Raw genomic sequence first — 21,806 nt, forward strand, 5'->3', positions numbered from 1 at the left:
CAATATGTTTTTCCAGTGGTGGCTATCAGTAACAAAATATGGTGGGGCGTGATGGTGTACAACTCTCCATAAATGCTACGGCAGCTCCCGTCCGGTGTGGCACTTTTCTGCCGGCGATCCTTGTGCCCTCAAGCAGGAAAGGGAAGGACTTCGTTCCTGCTCGTGGAATGCAAATCCAGCCAATCCTGGAGCTGGGCATGTTTTCAGCATGACAGCACCTCCAGGGTTGGTTAAAGCAGGCTAAGCCAGCCCTCATTTTGAGGCTGAGGGCCTGTGCCAGCAATCCCCAGGCTGTTTCCCAGCCCTTGAATTGCTAGGTCTACAGTGCGCATGTCAGATAGGATGGCTGTAGACAGCCAGCCAATCTGAAATGCTCACTTGCAGGGGCAGCAGTCATCTTGCAATCGCAGGATTGAGCCCTGCCCCCACCCTTGCTCTGCACAGCATGCACTGGTGGCAAAATAAAATGTGATTGACAAGCTGCAGCGCTCGCAGCAGACACAGCAACACTCCTCCGCCATTTGGGAGGAGCCACCACTGTGGTTTACCCATAGGCAAATAATGGAGCCACCCAGTGCTTTACCAAAAAGGGCCAGAGGCTATGGCACACCAAGACTAGGGAGGGATTTCATCCCCATTCTACTTTACATGGATGATGCAGTCCTTCTTTCTAATTTTATTAGAACTAAATGAATAAGTAAAAGAGTTAAAGTAACATCAGTCAAACAATATTCATTTATCACAACTCACTATGGGGATGGAAAGGCTCCGTAGTTTTGTAAATGGTTGACTTCAGCTCCCCTTCCCATCTGCAACAGCCTATACATGTTCACTCTTTCTTTTACAGTTAACATCCCAGGTTAGGCTGCAATGGGGGCATCAAGGCAGGGTTGCTTCTCAGTGTCAACTCTATGATGTTAGGGTCATTCAGAGCAGTCCAGCAACTGGGAGTAATTACCAGTGGTTGAGATTAATTAAAGTATTACTCCCATCAGGTCGAGCCTAGGCAGCACGCATGTGCTGCCTGCAAGACCTGTTGTTATCTCCTCTATTGGCTTTTGGCATGCCTATGAACTTCCATATGTTCGTTGTTGTGCCATTTTGAATTACTGGGTTTTTATTGGTACATTGGGTCTGATTCTCCCGCCTTTGCGTGCTTGGGTAACGCCCAGGCGATTTCACTCATTGTTTGCTTGCGTTGACCATCCCAATATGTCCACGGTTCCTCATGGTCATCCTAATCTACCTTTTTATTTTGTAGTCTATCAGCATCGTTTTAGGCTTTCAGGCCATTTCGCTGAGCAATGTTCAGCACCTGCAAAGTGGCAATTTCTGTCCGGTAGCTGTAACTCAAAGAAATGCTAGACCTATTGCATTTCTAATGCTTGTTTTTTTATGTTTTCACTATCACGCCCAAATGCCATGGATATGCCCAGAAGTGTGAATCATGCTATATCTGACTGAAGAGTTGCCAATTAGGCTGAAACCAGTTTTGAGATGCTTGTGTGTTTGGTTTTGAAAAGACCTGCTTGGCAGTTCGTGCTGGACTTTCCTATTCCAGGCTGACTTACAGGTGGCTGGGTCTAATCGTACATGACATGGTGGGCAAAATAAGGATGGACTGAGATGCAGCTTCGGTATTGACCAGTGGCTAAGATTAATTCAAGCATTCTATCCATCTGTTTTTGAATTTTCAGTGTGATGCCCTAAGCGTGACGGGTATGACTAGAAGTTGGTACTGTGCTCACTGTGCCACTACAACCAAGCTGCACATGATTGAAGAGGCCCGATTAGGCCGAAAAAAGTCTTGTGATAGTTGTGTTCTGGTCCATAAAGGACCTGGCCTGGCAGTTTGGGCTGGACTGTTCCTATTGGAGCAGGATCAAGGCTGATTTGTATATGGCTAGCTCTAAGCTGAGGTAGCATGGTGAACATAAATGATGGCCTGGGATGCAGCCCTGAGTAATTTGCAGTGGCTGAGATACGTTAATAATTCCATCAATTTCTTTTTTGAATTTTGATTATTTGTATGCAGGGTACGCAGTGCTTCTGATGGCAGTAATTTTCCTCACAATAACATTTCTTTTTATTTTGCAATAACACTGTTCTTGGTGGAAATTACTTCTTCCAAATCACTATTTATCACGGACATGAATTTTGCCCTGGGTTTCAGAAAGTAATGACTTTTGGCATTAAACAACAAACTGGCTCCATGCACAATGTTTCTTACGGCAACAGAAATCTTTTTGGAGTAACAGAGGACTAATGTATCCAGTGAACAGTTGAGGATGATCAAGCAATAAATGATTTATTGAGTTAATTATGAGAGTTGTCTATTCCTATTGTGTTTATTGGGTTTAGATGTCCAGTTATCAAACAAATCAAACAAGACCACCAGGTTCTAATTTGTAAAGAAAAAACATTTTCTGTACATTCCAAAGACGCTGATGTTACTTTTTCAAAGTTGGATGATACATTAAAAAATGTTGCTCTGTAAGAAAGATGGCATGTTTCATCACAAGGGTGCCCCTTCACAAGCACCAACTGGTGATAGGTATGCTTGTGCAGAGCTCTTGATCAGAAGAAAACGTTTTTGGGATGTGTGAAGGGTCGTAAGAAAGTAATTATAATAGTTTTACAAAAGGGACAAAATTGAAATTGTATTTTATTGAAGATAAGGTCTAGGTTATACTAGATTCTAAAGAAGTGAGAGGGACTTATGGTATATATCTCCCCTTCTTAGTGCGTGACTACATCACTTGGGGATTTCACCACGACCTGAATTATGTTTTCCCGAACCCTGCTGTACCTTTTATTCCTATCTATAAGGTTTAGGGATAACAAAGAAGTGATGCATCTGTCAGCACAATCCTGTTTTCTGGAATCAGTCCTAAATGTGGGTAACTGTGAACTACAGGTACCTGGAGGATGGAGACAACAGCCACCCTGTGTAAAGCAGTATAGGTTCCGTTTCATGGTGTGCTCCTGCTACTCGCACCTATGATCATCCTCCAAGTCTCCTATGTTGGTGTGCAATGTCAAGATAAGCAATAATTTTTTTTTTTTTTAATTCTCCTAATTTATTTTTCACAATCCCTGTGGCAGCTAAAAGTGACCCTGTCTATATTTACCCTAACTTCTTGTGTTGAAGTCAAGTCCAAATTCAATGGACAGATTCCTTTACATGAAAGACAGAGAGAGAGAGGAAACTCATTTACCAGCCACACTGCTCCCTAGTCTGTCCTCTGAAGCATGTGTAATTTTCTGGATATGTTAAATGCATGGGGTTGTTTAGTGCAAGCAAGGCACACAGTCCTGGAGTAGGGCTGAGGCAACCGTTCCCATGTCACATATTCACATGGACCAATCACCAGTGGCAGATGGGATAAAACGATACCACTTGGAGCTGGATAGAATCTATCTATCTGGAGTTGGAAGGTTCAAAGGACAATTTAGTTTATTTTGAGATAGGGTGGTTCTGTAGGTCTGTGTTCAAAACAAACCATTGTCATTTGTGAACAGCTTTAAAGAACACATGCTGTCTTAATCAAAACTTATATGGAATTGAAGTTATAGTTTCTGGCACTCTGAGGTGTATAATATGCTACCTATAAATACTATTAGTTTAGTAGAATTCCTTTTATTAATATCTTTCTGAAAATGAGCTCCAATATGCATAAATGAACCTACCACTACTACACTCCCTCTCTAGCCACAGCCAACATTTGGTTACTTGGTAGAGTGCTCTTGAAGTAGTGTTTGCATTGTGGAAGAAAAATCTATCTAATGTCTTTCAGTCTTGAAGAAAGTACTGAGAAAAGTCAATAGTCTGTGAGTCACAGAGATTGCCAAGAAGAGGATCCGCCACATATCAGCAATAAAGCAGGGCTCCAGATACGAGGCAGATCACAAATATATACCCTACTACACCACACACAGTTTTAGTATCCATCACGTTGCAACCAAATGAACCAGCAGGTGCCTAGATGGGCTTGTGAGAAAGTAGATAGCTTTCAGGAGTAATACAAATGTAGACAGATTAGTTTAGCAAGCTGGTTTTTAAAAATTGCTTGTCTCTTGTATTAAGACGTGGCTCATCAGAAGATGAGATGTAGGCCCATCCGGTGATGCTAAGTTAGCATGAGCAAGAAAACATGGCAAAGGCAGGTTACATTTACGCTAACAAGTTTGCTTGGAGAGGGACATATAGCATTGTCAGAACCCCCTGTAACTTTACTGAGATGGCATCAATGACCGTCCACCACCCTGACTCTGTTATACCACCACTGCTTGCAAATTGTTGAAAGAGAATAATGGTAGGTGCCTCTTCCGTGAACCAATGTGATAAACTGGAAATCTGGAATCATTGGTGACTGGTGTTTGTGAAGTTCAACAGTGTAGAAAAGTAGAATGGGTAACAAGTCATAGACATAATAAGTTATTCTTGGAAAGTGGGATTCTAAAGTTACAAACCTCTAGCTAAATGATACTTAGACTGCTATATTCTGTCAACATTCTTCAGCTTAGCTTTAAAATAATGCATGAGTCATAGGTTAGAAATTGGGTCTCTATTTGGCAGGCATCTGCACCCTGTCTAAGTAAGGCCCTCAATCCTAGTCAAGGTAAGTTAGATACACACCCTAAATTAACTTGTGATCACTCCTGGTAGCTTGGCACAGAGCAGGCAGGTTTAACTTAGAAGGCTATGCATAAAGTATTAGTGCAACACTTAAACCAGTAACGCAGAAAAAATACCACACAACAATAATCTAAAGAATAAACTGTTTTGTAGTGCTAAAAGCATAAAGCACCTACCGGGGTGACATCTGTTCGTGCTTGACCGGGATAAATCCAAAAGTTCAGGCTGACCGCGACGGAAAGCGGATATGGATACAGGGATCAACCTTTTCCCGCTGAAAAAGTTCCTTGTTGCGCAGTCGATGGATCAGATGCATGGAGCAGTGGAGGCGATGTGTTGTCATTTACTCTGGATGTAAGTGATGCATCAGTTCTGTGCTGTTCAAATCGAGATGCGTCGGCGGCGACTTCTTCAGATGAAAGCATTGTGTCATCATGGGGCAGCACAGCTGCGATGCGATGTTCTTGAAGCAGGTGATGCATCAGCACTGAAGATGCGTCGGTTCTGACCGGCCGATGCATGGATTTTGTTGGGAACAGCACAAAAACCCACTTCCAAGGGTCCAGGGCTGGTTTGGCACGAGAGGTCAGGCCAAGACTCACTGTTGTCAAAGTCCTGGTGCTGTAGTATGGGAAGTCTTTGATGTGTCTGAGATTTCAGAACAGGAGGCAAGCCAGGAAGCCCTTGGAGTCACTTTTATTCTGGGGATGTAGAGCTGCAGGCCCAGTCCTTCTCACTCCTAGGCAAGGAAGGCAGCAGGGCAGGCACAGCAGAGCAGGAGTCCAGCAAAGTCCAGCAGGGTGAAAGTCCTTTCAGCTGCACAGCAGTCCTTCTTCCTGGAGGAATGTCCTCAGGTCTAGAAGTGTACTGAATTGGTGATGTCTGAGGTCCAGTACTTACACAAAGTTGTGACTTTGAAGTGGGGGAGACTTCAAATAGAGGCTGTTGAAGTGCACAGAGTCCCTTCCCTTCATGTCCTGGCTCCAGACTTACTACAGAGGGTATGCAGGTCTTTGTGTGGGGGCAGGCACAGCCTATTCAGGTGTAAGTGTCAGCTCCTCCCTTCCATCTGCCCAGGATGGCCAATCAGGATGTTGATAGCCCATCAGTCATGCCTAAGATCCATTTGTGTATGGCTGTCTGGAAGGGATGCACAAAGCCCAGCTATCAGCCACCCCAGACGTGTATTCAGAGACAGGCAGAAGGCACAGAACAGTTAAAGTAAAAAAATGTCAATTTACTAAAAGTGGCATTTTCAGACTTGCATCCCAAAATCCAACTTTACCATAAGTTGTGATTTTAAATTGTGAGTCCAGAGACACCAAACTTGAAATGTCCATTTTTTTCCAATGGGAAATTACTCTTATAAAATGTAATACGTTAATCCCAATGTTAACCTGTTGGAGAGATTGTTATCATTTTGATTGATTTTAATCCAATCAATCTAGGAGTTCTGCAGCAAAAATCACAGTGTGTTCAGGAAATTCAACTTCCAAAATTGTCACTTTATATTTATTTTCCACATATTGTATGGCAGAAAACCCAGGGACCTATTCACAAAAGCTATTTTGGATATGTAAAGTAATACTTTTAGGTTCTTCAAATTTCAATTGACAAACCTCCAGATAGAGTTCTCTGCATCTCTTATGTTGTTTATACAGAGATCTCCACCTTGATGCCTGACATCTCCACACAGGCAGGTAAAGAATTTAGTATTAAACGTGGGAGGGACAAGGGGGAGAATTTGGAAAATGGGAATAGTTACTGCAAAATGGGTGGGGGTTAAGGTAGATTGAAGGAGGGGTTTAAGGAGAGATAGGCTAACACACAGCACACACCCACATAAAAATAAGACAATTGCAATTCACAAAATACATGTTTATATCTACTGCATTAGCACTACAGACTACACAGGCTCAAATGTTATCCAGTATATCACCAAGTGTGAGTTAAAGGTCAAAACCATTGCACGTTCTCCAATAACAAATCATAAGACCACAGAAAGATAAGATGGTGCTTAAGGTTATTCAACAGTCCTGCAACAACCTGATCACATGAACAATGCAGTGCAAGTAAGAAGATTCAAAAGGTCATTCGTACTATGTGCATTCATGTTGTTTTTCAATGTAGAACATTTGTTCACATATGCACACACTTTGAACATGAGGCTAGATTCACAAAAGTAAATTTGCATGTGCAAAGCTACTTGTGTAGATCTTCTCTCTTACACCTTGATATAAATCTCCACTTTTTTTATTATTCACCATTCCCAAATGGAAATGTACACCTAGATGTAGGCTTGAGAGTCTCCACCCCCTTGAATTGAGACCCTTTGAATGTATTTACACGTGTAAAGTTAGTGTTAATAACCTTCTCCTGCATGTGGGCATGGTTGAGTTTTCCCGAAAGGAAAATATAAGGAAATTTAGGGGGGGAAACAAAAAAGTAAAATGAAAGTGAAAAATAATGTTAAACAAACCTAGTACTACATAAATACAAAGATAGAAAAAAATCCTACTCCGGCTGTAGGTTTATAAACTGCCTTTTTTAGTACTTGAAATATTACCACTGGAGCACCACCCTATCAATGCGTCCACCCAGCATCCAGCTGGGTCTGCATATGCCTGTATGTTTGTTGACTGCATATGTGTGGTGAGTGTGTGGCTGTATGCACATTTTGAAATTGTATGTATGTGTATATTCATGCTTCTTCTCGTGCACTCAAACTTACCACATCACGACATAGGTCCTTGCAGCAAAAAACACATGTACCCAAAATGAGTCAAATGGCTTTGCCAGAGCTTGTTAAAAAAGAACACGATAAGGCATGTGCCAGATATAAGGGCTTTAACTGGTAAATAATATGGCTTCATATGTCTATACTATATACAAGAACCATGAAAAACCAGAGTATTAGGGACAAACATATCAAACATGACAAAGTGTAGAACAAACACAAGGAAACTGAAAAATCAGTTAGAATGTGAATATGCTTTGAAAGGGAATGCAAAGATAATTAAGAAACAAAATGTCAAAAATCAATACATCAGTTAGATACAACATTCCCTTGAACAGTGGCAGCCTGTAACGTGACTGAGTAGTGGGGTGAGCACACACATGCATGCTCACTTCCACTCCATTTACAAGCGCGTGTACATACACCCACCATTCACAAGCACATACATGCGCCCAGATCCATTCAAGGCATGCACGTGCTGATACACAGACATTCATAAATACACACGCACACCCAGCATTCAACTAACACATATCTGGCCACTGCAATATTCTCGGGTGGAGAAGCAGAAATCTCTGTGGCTTCTGAAGGCTTGGAGGTAAGTAAGGGACAGACAGAAGATCCTGACGTCTCCTCTCTTTGGCTGACCTTGTCATGGGTCAGCCAATGAGAGTAGTACCTTCTCTAACTCATCACAGAGTGGGATGGGGTCAGCGATAGTTGCTGAGCCCACCTCACTCTGAGACAAGGCAACACTGATAGATAGCCAGTGCTGGTCCTTCAGAGCATAAAACTGAAGCAATCAGGTTTTAGTCTATTGTGACACTCTCCCTTGTCATGAGAGGAGGCTGCCACATGACTTTTCTGGACTGATAAGGTCACGCCCTCAGGGCTATGAAATCCTCAGCCCAGCAAGTCTCGGTTCAGGCTGGCAGGCAACTGTGTATTAGCACAGTTAGAGCTCCTGACTGCCTGACCAAAACATGTTGAATGTCTGTCAGCTGCCAGGCTGGCTTTGCTCAGCTTGAAAGACACTCATCATGCTTGAAAAGGGGGGGAGGGGAGTGATGTGGCCTCTGCTGTAAATGGCGAACTGTGTCTTCCTTTGAAACCATCAGTTTTAGTTCTTTTGTCCTGTGGAGGCTTCAGTCACTCAAGTGGAACTGCAGGTCACAGAAGCTGTATTCCTCAGTGGGAGGGAGGATCCAATGGAACAGTTTACATGCCCTTCACCCTGGTGTAGTAGCAAAGAGATGTCTGGCTGCTCATTTAAGCTTATAGATTGGTGATATTCTTGATGACGGGTACGGTTATTGTTCAAATTTCAGTTCTAAATTGTGCTGGCGTTTCTAAACAAGAGGAGTATTTTCTAAACAAGAGGAGTATTTTGATGGTAGCTTTTGTTGCTCTTTTATATGAGGAACCAACATTAGTGCTTACTCTGAATGTAGGCTTCTTTGTCCTAATCTCTTAAAAATGATAATCTACTGTCATTCACGAATTAGTCCTCGCCAAGCTGGTACTTTAGTTCTGGGCCCAACCTTTACCCCTTGCTCATGAGCTCCTTTTCATAGTAACATACAGACCCTTGTTTTCCATGTACCACACCAGTGTTCAACACCTTTTGTGTCCCCAGGATCAAATATATGGAAGAGCAAGATGCAAGAATTATGAGCAGCAAAGCACTTCTTCCATACCAACCATTGGTTGATTTTATCATGTCAAGAAGGTATCCATGGGCACAGTCCTTTACATTTATTTATCATGATTTATTTATTTGGTTTAGTGTGTAATCATTTTGTGGGAGTGCACTAAACTTGCATAGGATTTCCCTAACCAATCCCTGGGGATGTCCAGAAATTACACTCAAAAGAGTGTAAATTATGCACGTGACTAAATTATGCACTCTTCATTTAATGACTTGCATCAATTCAAAATTTTCTGTAAACAGAGTAGATCTTTCACATGCATGGATTACTTCAATTTACAGGCGACAGTCGATCTTAAGGCTAAAAATATTCTTTGTAAATCAGGTTCAAAGTTTTGACTTTTGTCTTTAAATATAAAAATTGTTGAAATCGATTCCTAGGTCTGTTTGAAGGTTTGGGGACCTTTCCCAGGGCATTTTTCTCAATGAGCAAGATGAGGGAATACGACTGTGACCTTTTCATGCATAATGCAAAGTTAATTAATGAATAGATTTCCATATGGTAGCTGTACAATTTGTATATTTGTTATACATAATTTACAATAAATATTAAGAAAATACATTGTGAAAAGTTAAAAATAGAATAGTAACTCATATAAAATGCAGATAATTTCTATTGTAATCTAACATGATTCCACTGTACCTTTTTATTTAAACAATACAAATAATTTTAAAAGTATTTGATAAATCATTGTAAACAAATGCAATTATCATTCCAGGTGGATTTCCTTAAGCCAGTTCTTATCACTGGAATCCAAACTCAAGGAGCACGGCAAATTTTCAAACATTTGTATGTCACAGAATTTTTTATTACCTACACCAATGACAAAAGACACTGGGTGTTGTTCAAAGGCAACAGTACTACATCAAGAAAGGTCAGTAGGAATGTTCACAGCTTTATGACTCAAACTTTCAGTTTAGTAGCCATCGCAGATCAACATTTTTTATATCTTTTTATTTCGCACATGGCTCTCAAAAAATTGTTTTCCACACTGATATCTTCTTTTGTTTTGTCTGTGACAGTAGACATATAACAAAAAACATTGGTCCCTCTCTGTCCATGCACACATCTGTGTAAATAAGTACACATTTTGGTCTGAGTCGACCTGACAGACAAATTGAGTTACTGTTATCCTCTAATGGTGGTCGCAGTAGTATCTTGTGTAACCGTGAGGCCGAGTAAACATAATAGGCTTCTTAATGTCCAGCCTGCAGAACACTGTCTTAACTATTGACTCCTGGAGTGCTGGTGCAAGGTATAGCTTCTTTCAGTCAATATGACTGTGACCATGAAACATCCACTGCACATGTCAATGTTTTTTAAAAGTTGCTCTTAAGTTTCTGAAGATGAGTTTGTTAAGTCACATACATATGAAAATAAATTTGGTTTTAGGCATTACCACATTCAGTGCAGTTTGTGCAGATGTGTTGAACATATCCGTTTTGGATAGGAACTTCAAATCAATCGGGTGACGTGGGAGAATACTGTACACAAACTATATAAGACAATGGAAACAAGAGATTGGGAGTGTCAGAACTGTACAGCAAGCGTGCAATGCTTGTCAAAATGATATTGCATGCATGATACAAATCAGTCACTATACAAATTGCTAATTTGCCATTGCACAGTGTTGTTACCTCTCGCTTTGCTCCTACTTCCTAACACGGAGACTGATGATTCGACATATTCTCTATTAAGAAAGAGAGGAAATGTGGGCCTCCAAGACCATATATATTTTAGCATCATAATTTGGCCAAAGCCTATTGCCAAATTAGAAGTTGATGGCTTTTAATGAGGTATGGCTTAATAATGCAAAATGAAGGTGAAGCACACTCACATGGACCTCATCAAACTCATTCAAAACTGTACTCTGTCACTATCGTAGGTCAGCATTCAAGCTTGCACAGCTAGAAGCAGAAGGCTTGCAACATTCCATCAATTTCTGTTGTGCCATTTAGGAATTTGTATGTTATGTTATGTTATGTTATGTTAAGGGTTTGTTGAGCGCGACAGCTGCCCCAGCAACGGGGCGTCCCGGCGCTAAGAACCATAGCATGACCTGTGGGGGGGGAGAAGGTTTATAGGGGTGGGAAGAGGTGGGTTTTGATTGCTTTGCGAAAGGCGGCTAGGTTGTTGAGGCAACGGATGTGGAGGGGAAGAGAGTTCCACAGTTTTGCTCCCAGCAGTCTGAAGGAGCGGCCCCCAATGCGGCAGAATTTCGTGCGGGGGACCACTACTAAGTGCTGCCCCGTAGAGCGTAGATGGCGTTGGGGAGTGTACGGTGTTAACAGCGGGCGGAGGAGTTCAGGGCCATCCATTTTCAGGATTTTAAACGCCGTGGTCAAGGCTTTAAATTGGATGCGGGCTTCTACAGGAAGCCAGTGGAGTTTGTGTATTGTGGCTCTAGCCGGACACCTTCTAGGGAGGCTTATTATTGCTCTGGCCGCAGCGTTCTGTATTCGCTGGAACCTGATTGTCTCGGCTTTATTGGCGCCCAAGAGTAGGACGCTTGCATAGTCCAATCTAGCCAGGATGGTAGATTGGACAATGAGCTGCCGTGTTTTGTGGTCGAAGAAGCCTAGAATAGGATTAAGGCTTCTCAGCAACCCGATGCAAGTAGCCGCTACTTTTTTTGTGTGATTCTGGTAGTTCAGTGCAGAGTCGAGCCATACACCCAAGTTTTTGACCGAAGATTTAGGAGGGGGGGTGGGGCCCAACAGGGGGGGCCACCAGTGGTCATTCCAGCAGCTGGAGTTCTTGCCTAGGAGTAGCACTTCGGTTTTCCCTGCATTAAGTTGTAAACAGTTTGCTGTCATCCAGTTGGCGACTGCGGCCAGTCCATCCCTAAATCTTGTGGCGGAAGTGGAGGGCACCTCTGTCAGGGTGATAACCAGCTGTGTGTCGTCGGCGTACGACACCAGCGTGAGACCCCATTCCCTGGCTACTGCCGCAAGGGGCTGCATGTACAGATTAAAAAGGGATGGACTGAGGGAAGACCCCTGCGGGACTCCCTGGCCTATAGTCTGAGGTTGGGAGATAAATGGAGGGGCTGACACACGGAAGGACCTGCCCGTAAGGAATGATCGGAACCACTCCAGTGCCAGTTCTTGTATTCCAAAACTTTCCAAACGGCTTAGAAGGATATTATGAGAGACCGTGTCGAAGGCTGCGCTGAGATCGAGTAGTATCAGCGCAGCACTCTGACCGGAGTCCATAATCTTCCGGAGGTGTTCAGTGGTGGAAAGGAGGGCAGACTCCGTACTGTGCCCAGGCCTAAACCCGTGTTGGGAGGGGTCTAAGATGTTATTTTCTGCTAGGTGGTTCATGAGTACTGTATTAGCGTGTGTCTCTGCCAATTTGGATACCCAAGGGAGCAGTGATACGGGCCTGTAGTTCTCCGGTTTAGTGGGATCTAGGGTGGGTTTTTTAATAATGGGCTTTACCCATGCTTGTTTCCAGCAGGTGGGTACTGTGGCCGATGAAAAGGAAAGATTGAGAAGTGTGGCCAGTGAGGGGAGAAAGAAATCTAGGGCTCCTAAAAAATAAGCTGGTCTCATGGGGTCAGAGGGGGCCCCCGATTTCACCCTTCTACACAATTTAGCTAGATCATCATGAGAGATAGCTGGCAGATGTGTAAGCCTGGATCCCTTAAAGGGACAGTTAGGGGGGCTGGTGTAGATGGAGGAGTTTGGTGAAAAGGAATTATAAATTTTCCTCACCTTGTCAGTAAAGAATGTAGCGAGGTCTTCGCACTGTTGGGTGGAGGAAATAATCGAGGCAGGGTTGCCCCCGGTTTGTAGCTTTTGGACTAATTTAAAAATTGTTTTTGTGGGGTTAGAACTGGAATCGATTTCCTTGGCATAGAAGGAAGCGCGGGCGATGCGTATAGCTTTATGATATATTTTGAGTGTGGTCAGATATAAGTTTTTGTCCTCGTCCTTGTATTCTTTTCTCCATTGGCGTTCCGCTCTTTTGCATTTTTTTCTCAATGTTTTTAAGTTCTCGTCATACCATGGATTAGATGGAGTAGAACGTCCTTTAGTCCATTTGTTCGGAATGAGAATATCAAGTCCTTTGGTAATCCATGCTTGGAAGGCGGCATATGACACATTAACGTCATTTGTGGTATCAAAGTTAAGTTCTCCTAGTCTGGCCGGAAGGTCTAAGTTTTGGAGTTTGTGCCAGGGTCGTTTGAGGCAAGAGGTAGGCGTCGCCCTGTTGGATTGGGTAGCGACTGATGTCACGACTGTGACGAGGAAGTGGTCCGTCCAGCCCATGGGTTTAGGTGGATCCGCATTAGCTCCCGGGATATTGGTAAAGACCGGGTCAAGTAGGTGCCCGGCGGAATGGGTAGAGGATTGTATAAGGGAGGTGAGTTGCAAGGCTGCTAGGTCAGCCAGGAGGTTGCTGATGATAGGATCCGAGATGGCATCAAAATGAAGGTTTAGGTGGTCCCCTAAGATCGTAAAATTAGCGGAGCTAGCGACCAACGCATGAGCTGACTCTAGGAGCTCCTCAATAAATTTGGAGGAGGGTCCAGGGGGTCTATAGATAAAAAGGCCAGATAGGGAAAAATAAGGGCTAATGGTGATTTTAAAACGGGCACATTCACATCCCGTAATATTTTCCTTTGAGAAGGAGCAAGAGTAAGATGTTCTATAAATGGCTGCAATGCCGCCTCCTCTGGAATCTCTGTTAATGGAGGTCATAGAGAACCCCTCCGGTAGCGTTAGGTTAGGAATGCTAGTCAGTTCGTCCTTGAGCCAGGTTTCACTCAGGAACATAATGTCTGGGTTTTCGTCTTCTAGTAGAGTTTTAACCTCCGCATGGTGTTTGACCAGGGACCGGACATTTAGCTGGGAAATAATGAGCGCAGTTTGGTTCCTTCTAATGGCTTTGTTTCGGGTAGGTTGTGGCTCAGGGGTGTGTAAGTTACAGGGATTACACTGAAGGGCAGTCTGACCAATGTAGCCCTCAAACTTGTCACAGCGTTGGCCTAGGTTGAGTGAAAGGAGATGATCTTTGTCATAGTGATAAGACGTCAGTATTTGTTGGGCAGGGTGACTGGCGAGAGGCGATGACTTGGCGAGGACGGGCGAAGACGGGCTTGCCCTAGGCGCGCCTTCGGCGCGCATTCGGCGCGCCCGCTGCGCCCGTCCGCTGCGCGTACGGTGGTTGCACATTATTTGAGGGGGAAAAAGAGGGCGGGGGGCGTGGCCTCGGAGTGGGCGTCACCTCGCGCCTCGTTGGCAATGGCGATCTTGTTTGCGTCCTCGCTCGATCCTACACCCAGCGTTAAATCCGCTGTGAGGTGAGTGAGGGGTTCCAACACTGCGGTCCAAAATATGCCAGGAGACAGTGCAATGTTAAAATACAAGATTATTTGTGACAATACAATGTTTAAAATAACAGCCTCGTAAAGCTCCCGGCTTCCGCCTCAGGAGTGTGCTAGGTTCCAGGTAAAAACACTCTCAATCAGTGTTTATATACTCTGTGAGGGCGGGGGGCGTGGCCTCGGAGTGGGCGTCGCCTCGCGCCTCGTTGGCAATGGCGATCTTGTTTGCGTCCTCGCTCGATCCTACACCCAGCGTTAAATCCGCTGTGAGGTGAGTGAGGGGTTCCAACACTGCGGTCCAAAATATGCCAGGAGACAGTGCAATGTTAAAATACAAGATTATTTGTGACAATACAATGTTTAAAATAACAGCCTCGTAAAGCTCCCGGCTTCCGCCTCAGGAGTGTGCTAGGTTCCAGGTAAAAACACTCTCAATCAGTGTTTATATACTCTGTGAGGGCGGGGGGCGTGGCCTCGGAGTGGGCGTCGCCTCGCGCCTCGTTGGCAATGGCGATCTTGTTTGCGTCCTCGCTCGATCCTACACCCAGCGTTAAATCCGCTGTGAGGTGAGTGAGGGGTTCCAACACTGCGGTCCAAAATATGCCAGGAGACAGTGCAATGTTAAAATACAAGATTATTTGTGACAATACAATGTTTAAAATAACAGCCTCGTAAAGCTCCCGGCTTCCGCCTCAGGAGTGTGCTAGGTTCCAGATTTATGTCTCATTCAAGTTAGCATTCCTAGTATCATAAAATATTAATATTTGACAAGAAGCTTGTGTGGCTTAATATGTAAGAAAGTGACACAAATATCCTTACATACAGTGGTTGTTAAAGAGCAATCAAGTACTACATTCATCACACTGATTCAACTGATTGTTGTTTCAGCGCAACCACACCAAGGAAAAGACATTCTAAAGCAAACCTTCATTGATGAATTGTTAGACATGTCCAAGTGTATTAGGTCAAAGCAAATTAAACACTTCAAGTTATCACAAAATTACACATTTCATGCAAGGATGGAAATGTAATGGATTTATTAGGTAACATCCATATAGCTGACCTCTGTACTGCAATTAAATGACACACTTTCACGAAACATTATTGTGTGGAACTACAAGCAAGAAAAAGAGCATACATTTGTTAGACAATGTTAAAAAAAGATATACAATGTGTGCAGTGTTCTGTCATCGACTGCTTTAGAAGGAGAGGGAACTGCTTTATAGTTAAAACATGGATCGAGGTTTGCTACAACACATGCTACAAGTGGAAAACTTTATTTTCCTTTAAAAATTGGTTTGTAGAGTTGTGGATTTTCATGAGTCCCTCCTGCCTCCCCAGTCCAAGACAGAAGCAGCATTTAGCTTGTAAGGCTGTATACATGCCTTCAACTCACACAGCTACCTATTCCGGTGCTGAAAAAGACAAAAATCTAAGGTATAGTCTGTGTCCCTGTGTGGTATAGGTTACAGAGGGCGTAGTAATAAGTCATACTACACACACAATTGAAAGAAACTAAAATCTAAAAAAAGTTCAAATAATTACTAATATTTTTTTTAATTGATGCTGAGGTCACCACTGTACATCATCTTCTTGCAGAAAAGGGCTTATCTTCATCTAGTAGTAAGTATGAAAAGGAAGAGCAGAACTTAATGTAATAAAAATCATCATAAATTAATTGGACCTTGAACAACCATGAGAGTTCTGGTGAATGTGTACCATGACCCGACCGTTTCTATATATTAATGTTTGCATTATTAATCATTAGGACAGGAATATGGTATGTGTAAAAAAAAGTGAATACAATTAACTCAGTAGGACAGGGAATGGGTGTGGATTAAACCAGGCACAAAAAGAGGATCAGTATTAAAGCTTACAAAAAGCAGGGAAATATGCAGCAAAATCATAAATGCACTGCTGAATATACTACCCAGCGTGTGACAATGTGTCTGGGCAGAAAAATTAAATTCAGAATTCTGTTGTCCAGCTTGTTCAAGTAAGCATTCAATTATCAGAAAAGCCTTCACACTGGGACGCTTCTCTAACCTAACCTTAAATGCAAAAGTTTATAGTAGACTTTCTTTTCTGAAATATGAACATCTTAAAACATCAAGTTCTAGTAGAACCATCAGTTAGGTGTAGATTAACGTAATACTTCTGGCATCATGCTATCCATCATGTACCTCGCCTTGTACAGATCCTTTGTACTACATTTTCCTTGCAAATATACCTGACTTCTCATTCACCTGAAGTGTATAACACTACTGATTTTTTCACACAGGTCTTTCAAGGCAATGAAGATGCATCTAGTATAAAAGAGAATGTTTTTGATCCACCCATCACGGCTAGGTACGTGAGAGTACACCCGACCAAGAGCTACCACAGACCGACACTTCGTATGGAATTTCTAGGCTGTGAAATGCAGGGTAAGCATTTCTTGTGCTTTCAGATATTTCTTGCCCTTTGACTGTCCTGTCAGTGGAACTAGTTTATCATCTGTGCATTCAGAGTGACTTTTCCCACAGTTGCAGCAGTACTATTTATAAAGGGCATATGCAGAGTTTGCATGGAGTGCTTGTAGAGACCAAGTCTTAGGTTTACTTAAGGACAGCCTCAGCTAATAGTGCACTTTATAAATGGCTCTTCAATACATCAGCCCATCACAAGGCCCAGGACAGTGGGAAATACATTGTATCCTGCGTGCCCAGAAAAAAGCGTGAGTCATAGGGGGTGCCTGGGGTGAGACCTTTGATATATGACCGTGCCTGCAGGTGCATGAATAGGTGAGTGCCACCCGGGCAGTGTTTAAATATGCAATGTGTAAATTCTCTACTTTTATTTGAGCGTATCTCACTGGAGACACCTTGTGAAGAAAACACTTTTAAAATGTCCATGCACATGGATCTAGAGAAGGTGAGAAGAAACAGAATCCTGGATTTCACACAATACCCATAACATAATTAGCTGTTCAGTAGTAAACGCATATCTCACATAGAGAAATATCATAGTTCACAGGATTATTTTGTCTATCTAGAAGATGGTGAATATACAACAAACAATCCTATATAGTGATAATGTAGGTCTGTGGTACAATCCGTTGCTTAGATTTTCTCAAGGAGTGTCCTCCTACATGGGAACTCACCATTTTAGAATGTAACAGTGGTGCATTAAGATAGTGAGATATCTTAGCTTGGTGGGGAAGTTAGGATTCAAGGATGTAGGGCTTGAAATCCTGGTGAGCAGTCAAAAGGTTGCTAAGTATTGACAGTGGTTGCAACTCTTCAGAAAAGTCTATAGAAGTTGAGATCCCTCTCACGGACATGACCTTGCTCAGTGATCAAGGCATCGTCACCCAGCCAGATAGTTACTTTTTACCTTGGGCAGAGAAACAGGTCTCCCCTGGCCTCTCTCTCTTACAGAGATAGGGGAAATTAGGGGCATATTTATAAAAACATCATGCAGCGCTGCATGCCACCTTGCTGCGCTGCATGATAGAGCAGGAATGCACTGTTTTTAACATTATACGGCGCATTCCTGTCTTTTCCCTGCGTTGGTGCACAATGTGCGCAATGTGCTGCCTAGCACCAATGCAGGCACCCTTGTACCATGGTGGAAGTGTGTCTGCGTTGTAAGCAGGATTGTTTTTGTGCAGGAAGGGACACCTTCCTGCACAAAAAAAATCCCCGGAGGCAATACAGCACACATACTCTTTGATAAATGTTGTCCTTAGTTCTTATAATCACTTTTGTAAAGCTGTGAGGTGAAAACCAAAAATGCAAAACTATGTACTAATAGCACAGGCTGGATGTGTAGTCGGTAGTGGTCTGGCTTTCAAACTAATGGGGTGCAGTGGCAACTAGATCACAGCAGGCCTGTAGCAGTCCTACCTCCATGTACCCCCTTCAGGCATCTGGCAGTAGCAGAAAACTAGGCACCCTGAGTGCAGAAGGTGAGAGCATGGGAGAGGTGAGAATGGGAGAGGTGTGGTGCAGCGGCCAGAACAGCTAACTCTGGAGCACAGGGCTCAGGGTTCGATCACTGGCACCGGCGACAGCTCAGCATCATGTGACTGGACAGTAGCTTACTTAATCTCCCCAACGGCCCCCAGCACCTTGAAACCTAAAGGGTTGATAAGTTCGCACTTTACAAATATGGATTACTATTATAGAGCAGTAACAGCACCTTCCGCTAAAATATGGAAAACCTTTGGGGACAGAGCACACAGATGGTCTTTATGCCCACCTACATCCTTTCTGATTGTCAGAGGGAATAGCCAACACCTGTAGTGAAAATGCCCGTTCAGCCCTACAGGCACTAAGCGCTCTGTTATCTGGAGTGTTAGCTGACAAGAGGAGCAAATCAGGTTATTTGTCTTTTTTCATGTATGAAAACATGAAGTCATCCCTTGACAAGAACTAAACCCAGAATCTGAATTAGTAAGGAAAAGGGTGGTACCCTGGTCAGTGACATAATCCTTTCTTAAGTGTAAGTTGACATATAGGAAGGAATGTTGGGAAGAAGGCACATTTAGTAACATGGGTATATAAAATGGTGGTGTTTCTACCCAGGCCTATCCTAATCACGTGACACCAACTCCTTGGATGTGAGTCGTAGAAAAGTCATCAAAGTCGACGAAGTAGCCTGAGGTTGTCCAATCTATTTTTTCGCAGCTCTGGAGGCTGTGAAGAAATGATAGTTAACTCTAATTGTAGGATGTTGATGTAAACACCATCCCTGTTAGGTTTCAGAATTGAAATCTGTGTTTCCCTACAAGTTGATTGTATGGTAGTTGTTAATGTAGCAGGTAGAAGTGCCACTTCATGATGAGCTATCCCCAACCAGGGAGAAGAAGCTTCATCGCTGGTCAAAGCTTCCAAACGGACTTCCTGCAGGGTAGTGAGAGGAGACAAGTAACCACCCAGGAGCCCGCATGACCTACTGTGTAGAACTGGCCATATAATGTGGTTTGATGAGATCTTTTGACACAAATCTCTTGTTTTTACAGTCAGCAAAGGGTGGTAAAAGTACAGGTTCGAGGCATATGAGCTGCAGATTGTACACTTAGCATAGATCGCCAGCTGGTGTTGGGTCCGGATGTTTGCAGTTTGTTTTTCTTCTTGGACAGTCTTTGGAAGTCACGAGTTTGGTGACTCCTCCTTCGGTCCGTACTGCGCATGGGCTTCGGCTCCATCCTCAGATTGTTTTTTTCCGCCATCGGGCTCGGATGTGATACTTCGTGCTCCGGCTTCGAACTTCTACGGTTCCAGCCTCGACGGAAAATCCTCGTTTCTTCGAGTTTCTTCATCATCATCTTCATCTCTCGAAGCGGCACTTTCTCCATCCCGTACATCGGCACCGGCCTTCGGGCCCTCCTCGACTCCGGTCCCGGCCGATGGAAAGGACTCCGTTCAAAAAGTGCCCAAAATGTGGGTCTAAATTTCCCCACACCGACCTCCATCAGGTGTGTAACCTTTGCCTCTCTCCAGAACACGAGGCCAGAGACTGCCCCGCCTGTAAGTCTTTTCGATCGAAGAAGACCATCCGGGATCGAAAAGCTCGACGCACCATGGCGCACTCATCGTCTGCAGCTCCACCGGACATCTTCGGAGACGGCGCCGAAGCTTCGGGACAAATACACACCGAGCAGGAGGAAGACGTCGTCAGCGCTTCCGAGGCCGACGACTCCGACGTGGAGGACATCACACCGGCGCAGCGGGTCGTGAGTACTATGCCCCCTCCCACCCCCGCGCCCAAAACCAAAGAGACTCAGGTTACACCCTCGCCTGCTGGCCTGGGCAAAACCAAGACCAAAGCTTCTATCACCCCACCTTCGGGCCCGGTGTCGAAGCCTCCAAAGTCTCACGGCAGCTCGGGATCGAGCCAGCCGACGCCCGGTGCCGAAAAACAGCATCCGGCACCGAAGAAAGTAATATCCAGCTCGACTCCGAAGCCACCGGTGCCGAAGCCTGGACTCTCGGCGCCGACCAAACACAAACACAAATCAGTCGGCACCGACGCTCCAGCGCCGAAAACTCCCTCGACGCCGAAAAAACCGGAGGCCCCAAAAAAGCATGGCGTACAGAAACCATCGAAGCCCTCGGTTCCGAAATCACCGGTGCCGACGGACGATTCGGCACCATTGGCTCTGTTTACACCAGACCCTTTACAAAAGACTCTGTCCAAAGATCCAAAGACTGGGCTATTGACTTTAATTATCAAGAAAAGACGCCTTGATACTCCGGCTCCTCCTCCACCGCCCAAACGGAAGGACTCTGCTACTTCTCCCATCAGAGTGCCCTCCCCACTACCGCCTCCCCTACCTCCTCCACCCCCTCCCCCTCCCAGGTCTCCGCCACCTTTACCTCATTACTCTCCGGCCCCGTCCCCAGATCCGGACGACGGGGACCCGGACAATTACCCGGCGGACGCCCCAATGGATCCCACTCCACCGGGGACCCCAGACCCATGGGAGGATTACAATAACCCTGATGTACCCGATATACCTCAGGACGACCTATACCCATCCAGGCCGTCTCCTCCAGAGGACGCCTTAGGGTTTCATCATTTACTGCAGAGAGCAGCACACTACCATGGGGTGGACATGCACACTGAACCAGTGGAAGACGACTTCTTACTGGATACATTTGACATACAGGACAAATCCACATCTATTTTACCCATGCTTAAGGGTGTCACCAAGCATGCCGCAGAGGTGTTCAAAGACCCTGTCAGGGCCAGGGTACTAAACCCTAGAATAGAGAAAAAGTACAAGGCGGCACCCACAGACCCTGCATACATTAAGGGCCCTGCTCCCTTAGATTCCCTAGTTGTCTCTACAGCTAGAAAGCGGGCTAACTCCCAGTCCTCAGGAGAAGCCCCACCGCCAGACAAGGAATCCAAACTCCTAGACGCGTCTGGCAAACGCACCGCCTCTCAAGCTGCAAACATGTGGCGCATTGCAAACACACAAACGCTACTTGCGCGCTATGACAGAGCACACTACGACGAACTTGAGGCTCTTATGCAACACCTGCCCGAGAAACACAAGCGTAGAGCTCATGAACTAATACAGGAGGGTAAACTAATTACAAACACCTCCATTAAATGTGCCCTCGATGCAGCCGACACTGCTTCTAGAGCCATAAATACCAGTGTCCTGCTTCGTCGCCATGCCTGGCTCAGGATCTCAGGGTTCAAGCCTGAAGTCCAGGCGTCTATACTCAATCACCCCTTTCACCAACAAACTCTCTTTGGGCCAAAGGTAGACGAAGCGTTGGAAAAGATGAAAAAGGACACACACACAGCAAAGTCTATGGGGGCACTCCAAACACAAGCCTCTAAACGTTCCTTTCGACGCTCCTCCTTTCGTGGCACAGGCAGAGGCTT

General features: G+C 44.4%; 1 protein-coding gene across 1 annotated transcript in view; it reads left to right on the top strand.

Annotated features, from left to right (window-relative positions):
* The window catches only part of F5 (coagulation factor V), a 582,702-nt gene that overhangs the window by 497,339 nt on the left and 63,557 nt on the right, over positions 1-21,806 (top strand). Inside the window, exons 21-22 of the mRNA XM_085622982.1 lie at positions 9,804-9,959; positions 16,702-16,846. Of these exons, the coding sequence (XP_085479108.1) occupies positions 9,804-9,959; positions 16,702-16,846 (301 nt within the window). The remainder of the gene's footprint in view (positions 1-9,803; positions 9,960-16,701; positions 16,847-21,806) is intronic.

The sequence above is a fragment of the Triturus cristatus genome, chromosome 8 (assembly GCF_964204655.1).
Source record: "Triturus cristatus chromosome 8, aTriCri1.1, whole genome shotgun sequence".
Classification (NCBI taxonomy): Eukaryota; Metazoa; Chordata; class Amphibia; order Caudata; family Salamandridae; genus Triturus; species Triturus cristatus.